The sequence below is a fragment of the Rhipicephalus sanguineus genome, chromosome 8, assembly GCF_013339695.2.
Source record: "Rhipicephalus sanguineus isolate Rsan-2018 chromosome 8, BIME_Rsan_1.4, whole genome shotgun sequence".
NCBI classification, from domain to species: domain Eukaryota; kingdom Metazoa; phylum Arthropoda; class Arachnida; order Ixodida; family Ixodidae; genus Rhipicephalus; species Rhipicephalus sanguineus.
Genome location: NC_051183.1, coordinates 87,645,206 through 87,667,135, shown reverse-complemented (window position 1 = coordinate 87,667,135; position 21,930 = coordinate 87,645,206). Strand labels below are relative to the sequence as shown.

At 45.9% G+C, this 21,930-nt stretch overlaps 1 protein-coding gene across 5 annotated transcripts in view; it reads right to left on the bottom strand.

The window, feature by feature from the left end:
* Positions 1-21,930, bottom strand: part of LOC119402197 (synaptotagmin-2) — a 318,421-nt gene that overhangs the window by 35,472 nt on the left and 261,019 nt on the right. For all 5 annotated transcript variants that reach the window (XM_049418538.1, XM_049418539.1, XM_037669311.2 and 2 more), the window contains one exon: positions 13,150-13,342. In XM_049418538.1, coding sequence (XP_049274495.1) covers positions 13,150-13,294 — 145 coding nt within the window. In that variant the 5' untranslated portion in view covers positions 13,295-13,342. The remainder of the gene's footprint in view (positions 1-13,149; positions 13,343-21,930) is intronic.

Here is a 21,930-nt window from a genome sequence, read left to right as displayed (position 1 = left end):
TAGCAGCGGACAACTACGGCGCCGAAAACAGCCGGTGAAATGATCTCATAACGGCTTTCGCTGTAAAACAAGAACCATGGAAATGATCTTGTTGGCGGCTCTTGCTGCAAATAAAATTCATTCTCAATACACAAGCTTGTTACAGTACAGACAGAAATTACTCCACTGGTGCTTGTCACAAGGGCGACAAGCAATTGTCTATCAACAGTGGAGATATTCATTAATTTGTCAGGATACATATTCAAAAATTATGACAACTGCACCTCACATGCTAATTAATCTCTTGTTCAAACGACAGATCCACACTCCGGATGAAGCAGACCCCGAGAAGCGCAATTGCAAACGTAGAATTCTTTCGCGGAATCCCGATTGCGTTCTGCGAAAGCAGCTAATGCGGGCTGCGTTCCGTGCGCTTTAAATTACTGACACGGAAGCCTTAGTTCCACCCACACCCTCATGCAAGTATGCAAAGTACGCGCAGTACCCAAGCTCGGATACGGATCCCGCCCATAGCTCTTTTACGACTTCCCTTCGATCAACGGCTGATACACAATGTAAGCGTAGAAAAACGTGGAAACCGTAAGCGAACGGAGTCGACGCTGAAAGGAAAATTCCCAAGAGCTCCTAGTGTTCCTAGGAAAACCGATATTGACTTCGGCTGCCCGTGCGCCAACTCGCAACTTGAGTATGGGATACATGAATGGGGTGCAATTCTTTGTGCCTTCGTCTGTGTTGTTTCCACGCTGTTAGGTATTAGCATGAATGCGGCATTTAGGTATTCAGACTCCTGAATACCCTACGTATGCGAGGTCCGGGTGACCGCGTGATATGAGAGAGCAGAAATTCACTGAAATCGTACGGCTGTTTTGCGTTGTGTCATGAACTTCAGCATGGCACATCGATGACGTGAATCAACAGAATATAGAACGACGCCATCATTATGTTCTATAGAACAGTGCAAGATCATTTCACGCTGAATTTAGGTTTATAATTGAGAGAAGGTGTGCAAAACCGTTGAAAAGATATTTAATGGCTTGCAACCTACGGTATAAATCATTATGAAACAAGAGACATGAGAATCAGCATATGGCAGAGCTGTTTCTTATCCTGTTAACGAGTACAGAATTAGAGTTTATTGTAATACTGCGGCCAATAGAGTGCGCGTTGGCTAAAAAGCTGTACATTACTCCTACTATATGAACAAAGCGAAGGCCACAATCTAAGAAATATTGTTTTTCGATCGTTAGTGATAATTTCCGTGAAATGATCCGTTTTCACTAATAACACGTGATCAGAGACGTGCTGAGAGACACATGAGAGACGATGACCAACTGTGTTGTCTGACTTTCGCTAAGTATATAATCTCCATTTTTCATTCACGCTTACACAAGAAGAAAGTTGCACTAGCCTACAGACAGTTGAGGGCATTCGTCGCATTACTGACCGCCCTCGAATTAATGGAAATGCCCTTACTATTGTCCTTGTTATTTTATGTGTTACGATTGTACAATTATATCGTAACGGTAGTTACAGTTAACCGGAATAATGGAATCATTATTCTTTTTGTGCATGTGCTTACAGCCTATCATAGCTTATTCATCTTATTTTTTTTGCTGGCAACATGAGCGGGGAATTGTCATGCAGCTTTTATCCTACCGTCCATAAACACTCTTGTTATACATATGTTCGTATGTATTAAAATGAACTGATGTCTGTCTTCTCTTATGATGCCGGCTTACTCAACAATTCCACCCAGGAGTGCGACCGCAAGACAATAGACGCTTCGAGGAATGAGCTACTCCACCAGTAAAGCACACACACAGGCCATCGCAACTGTGCGAAAACAAAGAGAGTTGCAATAACGACTATAGATGCCGTGGCGTATCCTGAGTGGATCGGAAGCTCACATTCAACCGTGATGCGCAAGCTTTGACGTGCAACCTAAACGAGATCAGACGTAAATACGAAAGAGGGCTCAGGGCGATGTACCTCCGTGCTTTTAATTCCACTTCGTGTATCTCTCCGGGAAAGGGGTAGAAGAAAGAGGAAAAGAAGGGCAAGTGGTCAGGTGCACGCTAAGCGTGACCTCGGGTAATGTCGAGGAACGTCGAGCAGGCAGGATGGCGTGTGTTGGGACATTTGGAAGACCTGCCCATTGAGGAGAGCCTCGTTGAGATATCCCCAAGGGCAGCAGGAACGAGCCAGTCATTATCGTGGGGGCGGTGTCCATTAAGAGACCCCACGAGCTGCTGTTGTGGACCGCGCCCTGGGCACGCTTTCCGAGAAAACCCTTGTTCACTATGTATAGCCGCAGGAGATACTCAGAACGCCCTCAGAGTGAGAGGTAGCGCGTCAAGCCTACGGTCGTTAGAGCTTCACTCTCTTGCTAGAAGACGACGGAAACCGACGCTGAGCTTGCTTCCTGTTTATGGGTCCACGGCTGCGTAAAAAAAAAAAAATATTAATTTCGCCCGCAACACCGAAGCGGTGAAGCGATAGCTGGTGAACTTTAATGCGTAGTGAGGTACTAAACTCTTGCATGCGGTGTGTTGTGGGTTTTAGCGTGGACATTATCTTGGAGATGTAAATAAAGCGCAATACTTCTATGTTTCCTCAAGTACAAGCAAACATACCTCAGAGAAGAAGTCTCGCGTTGTCTGTGAAGTAAACCAGTGTGAAGCGGTACAGACAAGAAAATGAAATGAGGCGAGAAGAGATTATGAAAAAGGAGACGATAAAGTGGCCGATCGCAGTCAGTTGCACTACACGTGCAAGATAGAACCTTTGAAGCACGCCTCGATGACAGGGAACACGAGCTGCTATATTACATAGCATAGAGTGCATAGCATAGCATAGGCCGCATAGCCACCCTATGCGGTCACTATGAGTTGAAACAACACCGTGGAACTAAAACTCTATATTTCAGAATCGTCATCCATATTTGACTAATGTCATAGTAGATCCATAGGCATTTACATTTAGGAATACTTGTATACTTAGTTGATTCTTTTTTTTTGCTGTGAACAATGATATTAAAGGAGAATCGTTTGATTCTAATATTTCTTTCTCTTCATGAAAATTATATTCCGAATGTATAAATCTTTGTGAATGTATATGTATGAAAAAAAATATGATTATGATAGCATGTAAAACCAAGTAATATCTGATACTACTGAAATGTGTATAATATGTGTACAATATGTCCCTTATTTGTACATGTTTGTGTTACTGATGTGTAAACGTGTATGATATGGCAATGACGCAGACTGTATCAGGAGGTCAAGACCTCGTCAGGCTATTTAGCCTTTAGTCTTTGCCTCCCGCAGGGAAATTTTGTATTTTTTTCCTGCAAATAAACAATGTTCAATGTTCAATGTTCAGAATATAGAGCATACGCAGGCTAGCACTACCTATAAGATTGCTAATTCGAACCTGCCAGACGTTGAATCATAACCCGTTCCTCTTTGATTGCAAGGGGTAACGCTTAGTAGAACGAACATGCTCATGAAGAAACTATAATTGCTGTGGCATACCAAGAAAAAAAAAGAAAACCACGAAAAAAGAAAAGAACAGCACTCTGTCATTTAGAACTACGGACTGGTAACAGCCGTTTAGACTGTCTAAAGACTGCTGTGAGCTAACCCTTATTTTCCCACGCACTGACACATTTCACTACCAATTCCGTTATTTCGGTTTTGCAGGATTTACTGCTTTTTGACGTCCGCAGCTATCGGCACAATGCTATGTTCTGGAGGCCCTCTGTTTTTCCGGGAACTGTTTGCAACAGCAAGTACATGCACATGCTGTTCTATGAATCACTCCGCCGAAACTGAGTTCCAGCGAACGCTGGAACTCATATCAGAAAAGGCGACTCGAAAAAGCACTATTACGTCTACCCTGCGTGTGATTTACCGAGGCGACCTTTCAAAGATCGAGATCCCTAGCGGCTTAGCCAGATCGACTCTTAGTAGGGCTGCTGGCGTAAAACATTTCGACTTAGCGCTAGCTCTACGTCTACGACCTTTTTCTTTTCGACTTCTCCGATATTCTGGTTAATATAAGCCGGCAATTATACGCTGGCTTTCAGTAGCAAACAGCGACCCTGTTTCAACGCTTCGATGCGGCACAAGATTGGCTTCTGCGGCTCGAAATATTGCGTCACTCGCTGCCGCTTCTCTTCATGCTGCAGTGCGTGGCCTCGCGAACTGCCTCATCTATATCGGCAACGTATATCGGGTAACAGCCTACCACGCTTCGCTCACTTCTTACATTCATCAATTCACTCCGCGGTTATAAAAGCCGCAGGCAAGGAACGTCGATAACCGTTGCTCTTTATTTTTGCCGTGCCATTTTCGCCTGTTGCTAGCCCGTCTTATTAGGGTCTCGATTCCCCCACGAAGCGCGTTACTAGGCGTATGTCGGCAGATCACTCTCCATTTCGTGGATGTCGAAAATGCATTTCTACGCTAGAGGCGAACCAGACACGAAGCCGTGGGTGTGTTCGCATGACATCTTCACGCTATCGCTCAGAGAAGTGGTTCTACTCCAAGCTCCACTAATCACCGTTCCTGTGACACGCCTACGCCACCCGCTCCCTTCCAACGACATTACATCTCAATATACACTCGGGTTAGCGTCGGAAAATATGAATAGCCAGCGTTACTTATTAAGGTTAATGCCTTTATTGTTGCCAGCACGTGCACAAAGTCGGCACGTGCACCAAAAAAACCAACAGAGCAAACAATCGTAGAGCCACCCTCGCGCATCGTTGCTCTATACGCGCGTGCATCACGTTCGATTTGTCTTTGCGCCGTTCGCGTGAATAAAAAACAAAACGGCTTTCGCGTGACTCGAATTAGTGACGTCTAGAAGAGCCACACAAAAAGCGAGTAAAAGCCTAACCAGGCATATATATACGGTAACAATCAAGTCCAATTAATATAGTGGTAAATTACTCAAGGAAGGTAATTAGTACAGGTTAATAGTAAGAATGAATTTAAGAATGAATTTATGATGGCAATCATAGCAAATAAGTGCGCGATGAGTGAATTACGGAAAGTGACATTAGTGAGAGTTAATTAGTGAACGTTGGACGTCGATACGGAAAACTAGCCACCCCGGATTCATATGTTTCTGCAGTAGTGTTTCGCCCTACTTTTCTAATTAATGGCTCACACTTCACAAATGAAGTGAGACTGATGAACTCGGATATTTTACGACATCCGCCCACGCAGTCACTAACCGGCTGCCATGCCCGGCGGGTACGCCAGTGCGGCTTTTGAGATATTTCAAGGAACTTCAGTGCATCCTTGAATGCTTAGCAAAAAACGATTTCTAAATTTGGCAGTATGGAACACGCACCAACTCTTTAGACGAAAACGTGTGGGACGTGAAGTCACAGGAACTTACAGTGATTCACAGGCAACGCTAAAACTGTAGGTCAAGGAAAGTATATTTTTTGCTGATTTTTATCAGCTTCTAAAAGCGAAGAATTTCTCATCAACGAGGGTCTTGTCACATCAGATTAGTCCAGCAACATTAGCCGCACGGTAAAACTGGAATGGAATTTTGCGACAGAGCTTTACGTGGCATTTATTTACTTGATAATTACAGGCGGAGATGAAGTCACAGATGTACACGCTAACGTAGCTCGCTGAATCCCACTCGCGAGTGGGAGACGACCTGAAGCAATGGCATTACTTATAATCGTTTCCAAACTCCGGCATTCCTGCACTGCTTCTCATGTGTAAAGCGGCATTTAGAACTGAAAATCAAAAGAAAAAGAAAAAAAACCCTGGCCACCTGTCTTTCGCACAAAATTTTGATTCCAAAATTGTTTTTTTCCGCGGCTGGCATTTTTAATTACCTCGGTTTTCTTTGTGAAACTTGAAAAACATGCTTCGGGGTTCCATTGAATGAATACAATGTTTTTGCGCAATCAGGAGTATAATTACATCTTTCGATGATAAAAATTGCATTGTTGCATGCGCCGAATAAAATGAACTACAAATTTTGCACATTACTGCAACTTCATTTTTCTTTGTTACGCGCTGTAGTATAAGCAGGCCAAATCATGATTACATGGCCCAATGTAATTTTGAAATCTGCGCTAGTAAGACAAAAAAAATAAGAGTCTTAATTACGAGTACCTCGGCTATGAATCTGCGCTTTCACTAATATATTAGCCTATATTTCTGCTTTAAAAAATCAGCATTTACATTAGAAAAATGATTGCCGCATTATATTTTGTATACATGTTCTGATCACATATTCAGTATTCGGAATCCGTCCTCATATATCGGTGCGTTGTGTATTATGCGGCTAACTAATTAGTCGCACATACTCTTCCATGAGTCTCGTTCAAACAACTTACCTCTATTTGCGCAAGGCAGGTGTATACAGTAAATTAAAATTCAGTAAAAGTCAGCCTAAGGTGAAGGAAAATTTGTGCCGTACTTATAATTACGCAGGGACCACAGCACTATTGTGAATCGGTCTATTATAACTCTACCAGTGGTGTTTTCTGCATGAACTCGACGTCGTGATCCGCCTATTTCAGATGGGCTGCTATGGGAGCGTGTACTAATGATTCCTATTATTTCAAATGTCTAGCGTCGTGCTACTCTTCATTACACAGCGCGTTTTTTTAATATCATTACAACCCCTAACTGTCTTACGTCACAAACTGGGTTTTCATTTTTCATCTATTTTTGGAACTCGTTCATTACAGCAAAAGACGTATTGCCACCCGCTCTACTCATATATGAACCCCGCTTTGTCTCTTTAAACACACTCACGATACCACGTAGGCGTGTTTGCTTTCTAGTCCCACACAGCCGCCCACTTCCTCCACAATGTTACATGCGCTAGTTTCTGTTGCATAGCTCTCCTGGTTTCTTAAGATTATGTCAGGTGAAGTGCCCTCAGAAGACGAGATGATATGGTACGAGTTGGTAAATGAACTAATGATCGGGTTTTGTTGCATGCGCGGTGACATCAGTGAGTTCAATTAATCAAACATTCACTGCTGTGTATCGTCGAGCCAAATCACATTCTGATGGAGTTCTTTCTCTTGGCGTTGGTCCGCTGTGACTTCTGAATAGCGAACAACTGATACATTGCAATGCTCAGTAGAACAATTCTATATGTGGATAATAGGCTACTGGTACATTTCTTCACGCCTGTTATCACGACGACTTCAATACGTCTTGCAAACAAGCACTTATATGAGACACGAGCAATTGTGTTTCTATCGGTAATAGGCTTCCCAAGCAACGCTTAGCGGCGCTGCTGCTCCTGACAGGCAGCGCCATCTCTGGCAGAAAAAGAGAAACTGGGGTGTTAGCAGCGCGCGTTTTCCCTTTTCTCGACCGCGTTGCCGCTCGCTTTGCACGTGCAGAGCTCTCGCGGTGCACTTGCGCCGCCTCACAATGTACCGCTTGCAGTGCGGCTTCAAAAGGATTTTCAAGCTTTACTGGCGCTTCCGAAAAGCGAACTTGATAAAATGAGAAAGGCTCGTCAATCACGTTAACAGATAAGAGCAGACGATCGACAACAACGACGCCCAACTCAAAGCGAAATGCATTTTTCAAGTCGCGATTACACTGTGTAGTATGTATACCTCGAGGTAAGTCTCATTCTGTCATGTTAAAGGTGAATAATGGCCCACATGCACTCCGAAATGAAGTCGTACACGCTATAGATGTTCTGCGGCGTGGACTACGAATCATATGATTGTTGTTTTGATATGGCATGCCTACAGTAGCAGCCGTGTACTTTCGTGAACAAACGTTTGCGGCGTGCGAAAAAAAGATTATACGGCCATGGCACTGCTTCCTGAGAAGGTTAGAGTCAAGTCCTCCGTGCCGCTGGAGAATCACTCGCCGATTAAGACGCGAGGCAGGTAGCTGAGCTTTAACCACTGTGAAGCAAGATGAACTGCTCGCCTCGTTTTTTCGGCTCTCGCGTCATGCTTGCAGTCTCTTTTTATGATATCGACTTGACAGGCGTATAAAACCTGCTGCGTGAACGCGGCTAGAAAATCACACAAAGTCAGAAGGTGGTTACTTCAAGGTTGCAATTGCAAAGCATGTATTAAGTGCCAGTTACATTTAGCGGCTTAAATATATATCACCGTAATAAAGTGACAAAAACAAAGCAAACCTGCAGAACGATGTCAAAGCTTGCTGCAAATGCACAGACGTCCGTTCCGGCGTGATAAAGCAGCCTTCCCGACGCGTGAAATGCAGGCGCCGAACTTCTGACAATGTGCCGAGTTCAGTTGAATTCAACCAACCGCGCAATGCTAACGGTATAACGCGAATGTGAACGTTCAACAACGACGGGTAGGTCTCACGAACACGGGGAATCAAAACACAAAGTTGCTTCACCTACAACCGTAACTGGACTTTAACAATACGAGAAGACAGCGAGTACTCATTAATGTAGTCGCTGCGTGCATGCGCCGCGTTACATACCGATTCAGGTAGTCGGAACGAACGAAAGCGATGAACACAGACAGCCAAAATAGAAGGCGAGACAGCGCTGTCAGCTATCCACGCTTGCCGCCTTTATTTCTCGTACGACACGCCCGGGAAACGATACAGTTTAACACGTGAATCGCGTGCCTTGGTGTTGTCTGCACTGTTGTGGCTGGCCGCTAAACCGCAATACTTCGGACCACGCTTGCGCTTCCGCGGGGTCGCTTCTGCCATCGCGGAAATGCGCAGCTTCGCACACCAAGCCTCTCGGTTCAACGTACCCAGCTGACGGCCCCCCACTTACCCTCACCGAGAGAAGAACGCGTGCGCATGTGCGCTACCGCTACCGTGAAAGGGGATGAATCGGCCGCGCAGAAGGTTCAGAGCTTTCCGACAGAGCCGCAGCGCGGCTGGCGCGGCGCTGTCGTCGCGCCGCAAACTTGAGCTTGGGTTCCCTATAACCTGCTCGGACGAAATTTCCCGTTTATCTTGTCATTAAAGTGTCTACTTCGTATAAAGATGTCCCCTTTGTGTTTCTTCACCCCACTGTGAAACTATTATTGATTGCGGCCATATTGCAATGGGAAGCGGGCCAAATGTCAATGCTCCGCCTACTCTGCAACATTCTGTGTCTTCAAAAAACGGTGACGTAATTTTGCGTGCTAAGTAGTTCCTTCTTTACTCGAAATAAAATTTTGAATCTATCTGGAGAAATTTCTTATTTTTTTTGTATATTTTTAAGGTAGAGCAAGCCCTACATGGCACCTAAGAGAGGTCGAAAAAAAAAGCTGTTATGATAGCAAGAGAACAAAAAAAAAACATTTCAAAGATCCTCCTGGAGACAATGTTACAGGCGCAAGGTAGAAAAAATGTTCAGCGTCAGCAGACGGGAACAATAGCTCCATATGTCGTGCCATCTTGTAAGTATTTAAAAAAATGTAGCCATGAACTTGTAGAAATCCAATCACGTTAATGACGTGATAAACCGCGTTCTTGCACTCTCAAAAGCGAATGGCGGTATATTTCTTTTTTTTTTCCGCGATTGCGAATTCTGCTCTTGCTCTATAATGTATCGAGCGGCAATCTTTCGTAGCCGCGTCATCCTGAGCTCTGAAACAATGCACCCTGGGATATTTGCAATAGAAGGAAATCGCTGCACTACAGGATGCTGAATGACTGAACGAAGGCTCAATGAACTAAGGGCAGTTTCAGCGTACGTCTTTCTTGAATATATATATATATATATATATATATATATATATATATATATATATATATATATATATATGTGTGTGTGTGTGTGTGTGTGTGTGTGTGTGCGTGTGTGTGTGTGCGTGTGCGCGCGCGCGCGGGAGAGCTTGCTCAAAGAATGCGAAGCAATCTTTCAATTCGACACCGTGTCAATATATGTTCAGACCCCAATTTCCTGATCCAATAAGGGTGGTTGTGCCTCGTTTTACTTGACGGTTCACAATTCTTAATACCTTAGTAGTGGTCTGGTTGTAATCACATACTGTCGCGCGTAAAACAACACTGGACAGCATTCGCGTCGAAATGAGAAAGCAACAACTATCTGAAAATGAAATTCTTCATTGTCATTGCGTTCCTGAGAACATCGAGTATCACAAATTCTTCCTGAGACATATTAGCGCGTGTAGGAGATGGCTGGTAGCTTTTGCAGCTCACCGCGTGGGACACCAGTAACGCTCTGCACTTTCAAGAGGCAGAAGGGTCAACCTTCTACAATAAAGAAGTTAAAGTTTGTTTGTTTTAGTTGCTTTCCTTGAGACGCCCCTTTTTCACACATCGATCTCAGTACTTTTCCACGCCCTGTTGCCCAGGCAACACACAAGGAAAAGACGCTCTGTTGTCTTGGGCAACCAGCGTTCTTGCTTCTTCTTGATAGCCTGTTCCGCGAACAGCGTTTGTCTCTTAAGGAAAGACGTCTTTTGTCAAATGACACCAAAGCCAGCTGTCTCTTCTCTGTTAGTCGCACCGCGTTCCTTTGTGTCTGATACTTTTTTTTTAAATAGAAGCATTTACAGCAGAAAATTCCAGTGGACACGGAAAAAACGGACTTCTCAACAGAGAACGAGCAAAGAGGCGAGTCGCAGTCTGACACAAAAAAAAGACCACGACAATGACGCCATCGTCTTTGTAATATAACAAATAAAGTAAAGTTACTACGGCGTCTAATCGAACGGATCGCTGTGTGTTTGAGTTTCGGGTGCACTTAGTTGACCCTCATCGTCACCATGTTCGAATGTATTATTTGCGAGTTTTGATCTACAAGAAATGCATTATTGACAGCAAACGTTATTGTGTCCCTCTTACCGACCCAGCGATAACTCTGCAATCAGTGCGTGGCTGATGCCGTGGATTGAGTTATTTTTAGTTTTACGGATGCCACCTGTCGAATGCGATTCCTCTGAAACAATCACCCGCACACAAGACCCACACTTAAGGTCAGCGTATGCGGCCCTCCCATCTGTATTGCGTTCATATGTTCTGCATTGAACTGCTTGCTTCACTTTGAGAGATCAGCCGTCAGTGGTCGAAACTCTTACATCATCATTCGCGCGAAACTTAATCCGCGCTGTCTTTGTCACCGATGGCTTTACGAAACTGCCATCTGCAGAGCAACTAGAAGCTTTGTTCAATTCTGTCTTTATTTCGCCACAGCCATACGAGATGCTCCTACGAGGTTACGAAAGTGTTCTTGCGTCAACAGGGACAGGTCTACTTCTTGCTGCGGCTGAATGCCGGTCTAGTGTTTGCTGCGGCAGAACTCGATACTGCAATTTTTAGGTGCGAAGTATCTTAAGGCGGAGCTCAATCCGGTGGTGGTGGTGGTGGTGGTGGTGGTGGTGGTGGTGGTGGTGGTGGTGGTAGTAGTGGTGGTGGTGGTGTGCGGCGTGACCACCCTTACTGCGCATGCGCATACCCTCTCCACACATCTCTCCACTCCCCCTCACCATTCCGCATGTCCTCTACCCCTCTCCCATTTCCCTCTCCACTCACCCTGTCCCCTTCCCTCTCCCCTTCCCCTTTCCACCCTTCCTCTGAAACGCGGGCTAGACATGCCGAAATTCCCTCCTGCTCAACGCCGCGATGAGCTCGAGCGCACGCGCGTCCCCTCCCCTTCTCTCTCCTCTCCTACGCTGCCCCCCTCTCACCCGCCTGTCGACCGCGTTCCCCGCTCGCCCTGTGAGAATTAACGGCCAGGCTAGATGGAAGATACGACGCGCGTAGCGTCCCTCTTCGCGTTCCACGACGCGAGGTCGGTAGCATGCCCAACGAACGCCAACGGAACGCGATCGTGCAAGTGCTCCGGCTTCGCATCGCCTCATGGTCCCCTTTAGCGGGAGATGGTGTAATTTTTTGTACTACTTTTAAGCAACTATGTCTTGAACAGGCTAACATAGACTTATGTACCGGTTCCACAATTTGTAGGCGACGTTGCGTAGGTAGAGTTTCTGTCACTGGCTCAGCAGCGAGGGGCACTGCGGTTTAGTTATTCCTTCGTTACAATGTTACTCCTGATTAAAGAGAAAATGTTTCCAGTTTAGAGTGGGCAGTCTGTAATTCCGCAACGGCTGCAGAAACCGGAGAACACGGGTACTTCGACGTCGTGCTTCTGACAAGCATGGAGCAACAGCGGCCGATATTAATATTGTGACACACTGACCCCACATTCTGCTGCTTTAACAAAGCCCCAGTTCTAGCACTACGCAGTAAGTGATCTGCCGAGCCACGCTTCTCGACTGCTTAGACACCGCGGTACAAGTGCTGTGGTTCTATGTGAGCGATGGAGGTTTACGAAGGTCACTGAAAACAAGTCAGCTTGAAGAGATAATGGGATTGATATCGAGTGCTGGAGATCCTCAAGTGAAAGAGACCAAACATCGCTGTAGGAAACCTTCATTGTGAAAGGAAGGGCTTATAATGGCGGTCTGTTGGCACAATAGTGCGCAAAACAATATTTGAATACACCTACAGAAATGGTAGACAGGTAGGCTATTCAATTTGCCCCAAAACCACCCCTTTTTTACTGCGCACCTACTAAAAGCTAAAAGAAAAACCTCCCACCACAAGCCAAACTTTTTCAGTGGTTGGAATCGATATACCGTTATGCGGGATTAATCTGGCCGCTGAGAGCACTACATGCCAGGTCCGAACAGTGATGCTCATTGCCCATAGCATGACAGGTATTGTGATAATATTTATATACCACTTGTAAAACCCGTTTCATTGGGCTGCCGTTGCGCCAAGTTACGCTGATTTTACAATGTGCAACTCCTAGAAGATGAAAGGTCAACTATGGTAAACAAACATGTGTTTTTATCAATACACTTAGCCTTCGATTTTCAATCTATTATCATCAATTTACGTTGCTTTAGGTACCAAAAAACAGGCACTTGAAAATACAAAGTAAAAGAAGTAAAAGATTGTGGAATCGCGTGGTGTGACTCACGAGGTTTCACCCAACTCTCCTTCAAATTTTTTTCGAAAGTTATTGTCACAATGTCATTGTCTTTCAGATATCCTGCAACGTTGCCTTGAGATTGAGAACAGCGGGAAAGGCTGCAGTATAGCCCATGTAGACGTGACGCTGGCACAGGGCCCATAGGAATGCGCGTGGTCATGTACGTATATGTGCGGTACTCACCCTTCTCCTCCTCGCGACCCCAGATGCAACGATAGAGCCAGCAGTGGGGCGTCACCACGCACACGGTGACCAGGATGGTGGCTGTGACGAGTCCCGCGCAAGAAGCCACCAGAATGAGGCGATCGCTGTCTGTGAGCTCGAGCATTCTCCTGTGCCTGTTTCTTCCTGGTCACGTCGGGTGGCACCAATCAACCTGCGAACGTGAAGGTTAGAAAACATCAGTAACAACGTACTAAATCAGCCGCACTTCAAGAAAAAATAAGGGAGACTGTATTACGCAAACAACACTCAGGACAAAGGGAAACTGCTTTGAAAAAATGTCAATTTCGCCGCCCGGACGAAAAAATTAGCGCGACAGAAGCAAATTGGTCTGTTAAACGAAGTAAAGCTGGAACAGCACTCCTTCTACATGCGACCTAGTGTAACTCAAACAGTGGCCTAAGGAAGGGCGGCTGCTGCAGCGAGCGAAGCGACCTTTCTGCGGTCGATATGGCTTAAACGAAAACTCTTGCGTTGAGAGCACAACATGTGCAAAGGTATGAGCCGTCTGCTGATTCCCTTTAAGGATACGACCCGTGATCGTGGGAGATTATGGCCGGTCGGTCAAAGTACGCATTTCTGCCGGCGCCATGCATGCCTTCATGCGCCTTTCGCAGTTCGGATTACCGCTTCAGCCGCGACCGTCGGCAGCCCCTGCAGTTTTTTTTTTGCACATTTAACCTACGACGCGCGGCGTGATGTCATTCATTTGCACTTCACACGAACATTATGGCGACGCCGACGGCCATTGCGTAGTGTCCATATTGGTAACGCAAATGATATCGCAATAGAACGTGCCAGATAGTGCAATCTAGGAGCACCATATTTCAAGTGCTTAGGTTTGCTGCCTGGATATCGGAGGCCCTACGCAGCCGACGAAGCCGTTTTAGTGCTACAACGGCTGCGATTTAAAACTAGTCTGGTGGTAGCAGTTTTGGTTCAACTCGAATGCCGTAAACGTTAGACTTCTCCTGTTTCCACGTAAAGTAACTCTCCAAGCGTTGCTTGGCCAGCACAGCCAGGGAATATTTTACTCCCGGTGCGTTTTTCTTGAGACCAATAGGAACTACAGCGGAGGGTTTACGTGAACTACATGCCTCCATCTTCCATAGCGCAATTCTAAGTAAGCTTAAATGCAAGTTTTTTTTTGTCATTAGAGCAATTAGTAGCCTATACTGCTAGCGAAATGTTGCGTGAGGATGCCCAATATTTCCATCCGCACTAGCAGAGTGATATACAAAGATGACGTATAGCATAGGCAATAATCAGCATTGGTGTATATGACGTGACGGCGCATGTTATTAGAATATATTTACATGCATAAGTAATTAGTTTTCTTTGTACTGCGAGAGCATGTCGCCAACAAAAACTATTACAAGTGCTCGGAACAAGCCACACCGGAATGAGTGGGAATCTTGACGAGTGTTTCGGAATGTTCATGTAAGATTACGTGCACGACGCGGGTAGTTAAGCTTGGAAGTTAGGCGACGAACAGAGATAAAGCGGGAAGGTATGATGCCACATGAACGAATGCCGACCCGTCTCGCTCGCTGATCAAATTGGCGAGGACCGACGAACGTTCTCCTCGCCATCGTTGTACTACGAATGCTGGTTGCTTGTACGTTGTTCAACACGCTCGTCTAGATCGCCGGAGCACAGTACTCGGGTCCGCACTCGTCATCTACAGATAGCACGCGGTTCAGATGGTCCACGTGTGGGCATACGCGGCCCCAGTGACTCGCCTCTCTTGCTTTTTATCTCCTCGTTTATCGCCGCCGCTACAACTGCCTTGGCCGTCAGAACCGCTGTGCGTGGAGCAGCGCCACAAAACAAAAACAAAAAAGGAGAAAGAAAATGCTCCGTATATATGCGACGGAGTGCCGTAAAGAGTGACAATGCTGATCGATGTTAATCTCGCAGCACAGCTTGCTCAGTCGCCGACCCGGGCGTTTCCTTACGTTTTGTTGTTTTTCTTTTTCTTTGACGCTGGAGCACCGACAGCGGTTCTGACGCCAGAAAGTTTGTACGCGCAGCGATAAACAGAGAGAAAATGCGAGGGAAACGTGTTATTTCGGGCCCCGCATGCTCACACTTGGCCAATCTCAAATCATGTGTCATGCGTACATGTCGTCCGTGCACTACATACAGTCGCGAGCGCCGCGCTCCACGTTCTAGTGTTGACCACTGTACGGTGACAGTTCATTCTGCTGAACATAAATAGCAGTAAATAGCAGAATCTTCAACGTTTTGGCTTCTTTGTTCTTCATCTTTACGACCGCAAGACAACACACACACACACGCATGGCCGCACGCACGCACACACACACAGCTTCAACATAGCTGGGCATGTGTCTTAGAGTGAACGCATACCGCAGGGTGATAAGAAAGTCAGTGATTTATTACGCAAGAATGGTCGTCTGTATCAACATTTTCAGTCAGTTCACATGGATGCGAGACTGCCTGCTATATGTTAAATACGGTAAGAATATTAAATTATTTTTTTACAATGGAGAGGCACTTTGGCTGTTTCTATCCATGTAACTATCTATCTAGCCGCCTACATGTGGACGCTCTCGTAGCAGTGTCATTAACTTGGTATATACCAAATTGGCATATGAGGATATGAGTGCATGAAGAACATGACTGGCAGGTCATTACATAAATAACATTAGATGTCTGTCGCATACTTCAGGAAACCCTCTCCCAGAGTCATCTGCGGTGCATACCCGCATGGCCTATAACACTTTGCGGGGTTATATGAGCCACAAACACGATATGATAATTAGGCACGCCGTAGTAGAGGGCTCCGGAAACGTAGACCATCTGGAGTTCATTAACGTGCAGTGGCATTCCAGAACACACGGGCCTGTAGGATTTCATCTCCATCGAAATGCGACCATCGCGGTTGGGATCGAACCCGCAATTTTCAGGTTGGCAGCCGGGTATCTCAACCATCATATCCCCGGGGCGGACACCCGCATAACCCGAACCCTTGGTATGCGGGTATATGCCACAGGAGATTCATTCCATATCAGTTGTGGGCAGCAAAAAAAGGCATTGAAAACTTTCAAATGCACTTTGCGTGATTGTAGAGAAAAGCATACCGTTTTTAATAGTTGGCTATCTTGACGTAGCACCCGCACTCTAAGCAAGCACTCATATGACAGAACAAGCTCTAACAGTGTAGCGTTTCTGGTCCCCGCAAAAACACGCCGCTGAACCCTGCTCATTCTTCGTTTCGATAAAAGCCAAGTCTGCGCTGCAACGTGTGCGCCTACGTGACTTCAGACAATGAGTTTCCCTTTAGACGCCAGCGTAGTCAACGTGCCAGGTTAGCACACGATATGCTCATTACTCAAATACACAAAGACGTCGATCCACCTCGTAAGACTTGGCTCAGAGGGTGGCATAAGCAGTCACTCGATGACTGCTTCGCATGAAATCAATTAACACGATGAGGGGGATGTGCCGAAATTTTTCATATACCATATTTTGACACACATAAACATAAAACCGAAATACATAGTATTCGCGTGTACGTAATTAGTGGCTGTGAGGGCTATCAACAAACTATCAGTACCAGTCATTGGTGGCAGTCCAGGCACTAGAATATTTTCGAGGATAGAGTCCATTGTTTAGTTATGATCAGTCAAGTGGGTGTGCTCCCGCTGATGGGTCAGACGATTGGCGTTAGTTATAGTTGGCTTTAAGCATAATTATCTCGGCAGGCAAAAGGAAAAGTACGGCACAGCTGCAGCGTCGTCGTCATTATATTAATTAGGATGCGGCTGAATGCAATTCCGACCATACATGCAGGCTGCTCTTCCAGGAAATATAATCCACCTAAACGTTGTCAACAACTCTGCATCTAGAAAGCCATCGATTGACGTGCGAAGAGAATGTGGCGTCCACGACGACGCGTAAGTATAAAAATGCGCTGAAAAAAAGGTTACTCGCGAGTAAGTGAAATAACTCTGGCGATTCGCTGGAAAATAAGAAGAAAGGAAGAATAAGGGTGCCCGAGGTAGGAAAACGTAATAGAAATGATTGTGAGCAACATTCGCTTTTCAATGCATCAAATTCATATCAACTCTAGAAAAAAAGATGAGAGTGTAGCTATGAGGCCAGCACCTGATTTCGCTCGCTATGCATACACCGCCTCTCCAATACCCCCTCTTTACACTGCGGTTTGATCGTAAGGACCTCAGGGAGAATGGGAGGGGGCTGAATCCTGCGCACGCCTATGATTATGGACACTAGAACGCCCTAAAAGCAACTGCGAGCGAAATTCAGCACATTACCACAGCAATAACAAACCACTTGGCAGGAACTGCATTCACGCATTCACAATTTAACAAATATGGCAAGCAAGTTCTGCGGAAGCCCATGATGGAGAAAGTTTCATGAATGAAAAATATTCTAGCGAATTATTTCTGACCAATCTGCATCAGTTGCCTGTGGGAGTTCGTGCTGCAGTCGGTGGAGGACAATGTTTCCTTTTGCACAAATTCACAATCCTCAGGCTACTGACAAGATGTATTCCAACCATATCTGTATATCGCGTGAATTGTAATGAGCTAAGGGTTTTCCCGAGGAGGTTCATTTCATGTGCAATACAATAGTTCAGGAGAACTGCGGAAATGTTTGATAGCTGTTACACAAGTACATCGGATATTCAAGCCAGCACAGTGGAAAATCACAGCGAAGGTAATCTTTGCAACGGAAGCTAATAAAGGGCAACGGGCAATGAAATTTGAGGCAAATGCTACTTGCCGCCCTTCGAAGTAAGTCCGCTTCAATGAACAGCGCGTGGGTGGTACATACCATAAGCATATTCTAGAGAACAAAGCCTGCTGATGACGCTTGAACCTTTTATATGCTCTCTGTCGGAAGCACTTGGATGACGATCTGCGGCAGGCGTCACACCGAAATTAGATGCGCACTTTGGGAATTCGCGCGTTAACCATGTGCCGCAAACGCATATCGAGTACGCTGTGTGTGCACACGCATCTGTCAGTTTCAGAAGATAACCGGAAGGCGTAAACGAAGCAACCGGTCACCACGGCACCGACACAAACGAAGCAGGCTGGTGACGTCAGTAAAGTTTTTTTCTTTTTTCACCCGCAATTCTCGGAATTTCGCTACGCGTGAACGTATCTTGATTTAAAACTATTACATATGAATGTTCTAAACTCGTGGGAGTCTTTTCTTTAGAAAACACAACAACGACAGAAAAAATAAAGGCTGAACAGTCATCTTAAAGGAACTTACTTTAGTCATCAATGATTCTAACCCGTTTTAGGCATAATCTAAATATTAGGCTTGTTTTTTGTTTTTTTTTGTGCACGTGGATTCAACGTGAACGCTAACGCACATCTCGTGCCTTACGTGAGCATGCGAGATGTCGTCACGAACATGTTTTAGCCGCCAGTCGGACCCATCGCGAAGGCGAAAGCTGTCTTCTCCGAAAGTCCATTTTCACTGGTTACATCAGTGGCACGTTCACGCACACTTTTCGCAGGCACTGAAAGCGGGCTCTTCCAAGACTACAGCGTGGGTGTCGTAACGTAATTCGTTACACAACTAGATGAGCCGATTGCATTGTGTAACGAAGGTATAGCGTCATTAGGTTATACAATTTTCAGCTGTCACACATTGTTTGATCGAGGAAACCTAAGAGGGCCAGTTGGATTACACGTGCAATGACAAGCCCGGTGAATCAAGTATGTCTTTACAGGAGAACACGATGGATATCTCAAAATATTAGCTGGACCAGGTGCACGCAGGTAAATCACCGCCCAAACACTGAGTATAGATGGTCAACCAGCGAAGATAAAACGTGTATCTCCGGTGTTTATCACGAGCCAGGATTTATCGAAGGGTCCTCTTTAGTAGGTTTTCGTTTCTCTATTACCACATTTAAGTGATGCATGCTACCGACGTTGCGTGTGGTGATGTAAGCCAAAGGGAACGCCAATGGATATGCTGAGAAAACCTGAAGACAAACTGTAGTCGGATACAACTTTAGAAGTCCACGGTATTTTCTCCTCAAGGGCGGATGCATACAAGCCTGCACCAACGGGCGCGCACTCCAGACTGACGTCATGAGCGGGACGGCCGGTGACTCCGCTCTCGGAGAACATTGCCAAGTGCATGAGCGGAATTATTTCTTTAGCCGTGAAGGCGATCTGCTACCGCGCTTCACTCATCTTGGCTCTCCTCACTTCTTAAGGTGTATCCAACTATAGTGCAGGCGCGGACACCATTTGAAGTAGCGTATTCTAGCATTGCTTCTTCGTTTTTTTAATGGGCCACTGCCTTATTGCCCAATTTCGTTTTAAACCAATACAATATTAACTGTATCATTTTCTATGGCACATATCCGCTCCGAATGGTGATATTTTAACACGAAAGTATTTTATGCCGGGGTCCACCAAGTACTTCAGTTACCGGATATGACGTTCAATAAATGGACGCCAACGCTTGAGAAAAAAAAAGAAAACAAGAAAAAGACCCACCGCTGGGAATCGAACACACGACGTTGCGGCCGCGACGATAAGAGTCCGACGCTAAACCAACTAAGCCATCTTGGCAGGTGCTTGACTCTTCACGAACGCGCATTATATCTTTCTCACATTCTCTCTCGCAGGGTGCTCTCTGTTGGCGGTGTAGGTATACGGGGCGGAGCGGGGCGGTGGCGATGTCTGTGACAGGTGAAAAGAAGTAATGCGTCACGATCGACACTTACTAGCGCTTACTCCGAGATTACGCGCGATATCGGAGGTCGTGGTTAAAGCGTCTCGATACCAGCGAGGGACACCCGCCGCACTGGCGTCGCCGAGGCACCTTAGACGCAGTTACGTTCTTTGCCTTTCGCTTCGTGTCAGCATGCGCCGGCTCAGTGGAGCAGTGCAGCTTCCACCTGCACCAACACGGTTTCTCCGCTGCCGACTACTTCGATTGCGAGAGCACCGACTAAAGAAACTGCTGCAATACGGGTTGCAGAAAGGACACGATTTCCACGGGCGAATGTCGTGCCTTTGCGGAGCGAGACAGAGGCCAGCGGGACGCACGCGTTTGCGGCTCAGGCTACAAACCTCTACGGCCTAGGCGTCAACAAGGATGCATCCACGCCAAACGGCGCTATAGCTGCCAAACACGAATCGACATTGAACAAGCTCTCATATATCACTACACAATAAGCACTACTTCTGTGTAGACACGTTTCACTTTCGTGTTATACCGATTCCTATGATGGAGGGATCAGCCATGTTTTTTTGAGCACTCACGGACAGCCACATTTCGCTGCCTCGTAGCCATACACAACTTTTCTGTAAAAAAAAAATTATCCACCTTCCTTGAGCTTCGCTTCGTGTTCTTTCGGCTCTAGAATGTGATAGAAATAAATATTCCTTGGGTTTAACAGCCCAAAACCACGATATTAATAAATAGGAGACGCGTAGTGTAGGGCTTCGGAAATTTCGACCAACTGGGGTTATTTGACGTGCACCTAAATCTAAGTACATGGGCCTCAGGCATTTTTGCCTGCATCGAAAATACGGTCTCCGCGGCCGGGATTCGGTCCCTCGACTTTCGGGTGAGCAGTCGAGCACCATAACCATTAGACCACTATAGTGGGTGCTCTTTTGAATGTAACGATGGAAAACACCGAGGCCAAGTGAAGTATATAGTTCTCACGTGTGCCTAGTGACGCCTTATAGAACCTGCCTTCGTTCATGTCCCATACGAATTTGCCACCGTGTGCGTAAAAAAGTGGAAATTTACGCTTCTTTATTTCGGGTACACTATAAGGGAAAAAAAGGAGTATGGGTGACTCCTTTCGGTGAGGCCTGAGTTGCCACGTATACGACTGTCTTTAAAGAGACATGTTAACCCTCTTGACCCTCTTGATACTCTCTAAAGAGAGTGTAATATTCTACAAAGGAGTTTACGTGAATCTTTAAAGAGAGTCATATACGTGGCAAGCGAGCACTCTCAAAAAACAGTGAAAGGACGTTTTTTTTTCTTAGAATGTAGTCAGGGGGGACCACAGGCTATACTCCAAGATATTCGGATTTCCAGTGAGCACGGTAGTGAAATATTCTCCGCATTAGGCCTATTATTCCTATTCCCCTGTGTTCAATTCACCTCATGCGTGTACTAGAGCCACTGATTCTTCTATTTCGGGGCTGAAACAGCATAAAATTAGCGCGAGTTTTCTTTGTTCAGACTTCTGAGTCCGAGTTGCCGTATCAAAGAAAGGAGATTTCGATTTACCAAATAAGGGCCGGTATTTTGGAACAATGCGTCAATTCCATTCTTGGGAAGTTGCATCATCCACTGTTAACAACCGGCTGATCCGTTGATAGCGTAGACGATTTGCCGCTCTGACCTCGGACCGAGCGCCAAAAGCTTGAAAAGGCATTAGCATGGTAACAGGCATCGCTACAAAATACCGACCGTACTTCAGCAAATAATGTTCACAAGAGCTTGGAGGTTCAGCGCACATCTCGATCACCATCAGACACGGCTTTGTTCATCGTAGCATGACTCCTGGATTTTGTCCAGTGCAAAGACATGGCGGATTCTAAAGGACATAACAGTCGGTGCATAGAAAAAAATTTTCTTCGCAATACCGGCCAAGGCTCCGCTGCGTTTCCGGAGGGCTCGCTGAACACTTGGCCGGCTTGCAATTTCGCAAATGAGCTCCAGCCAACACCAGACCGTGCAGTGCGAGCTTCA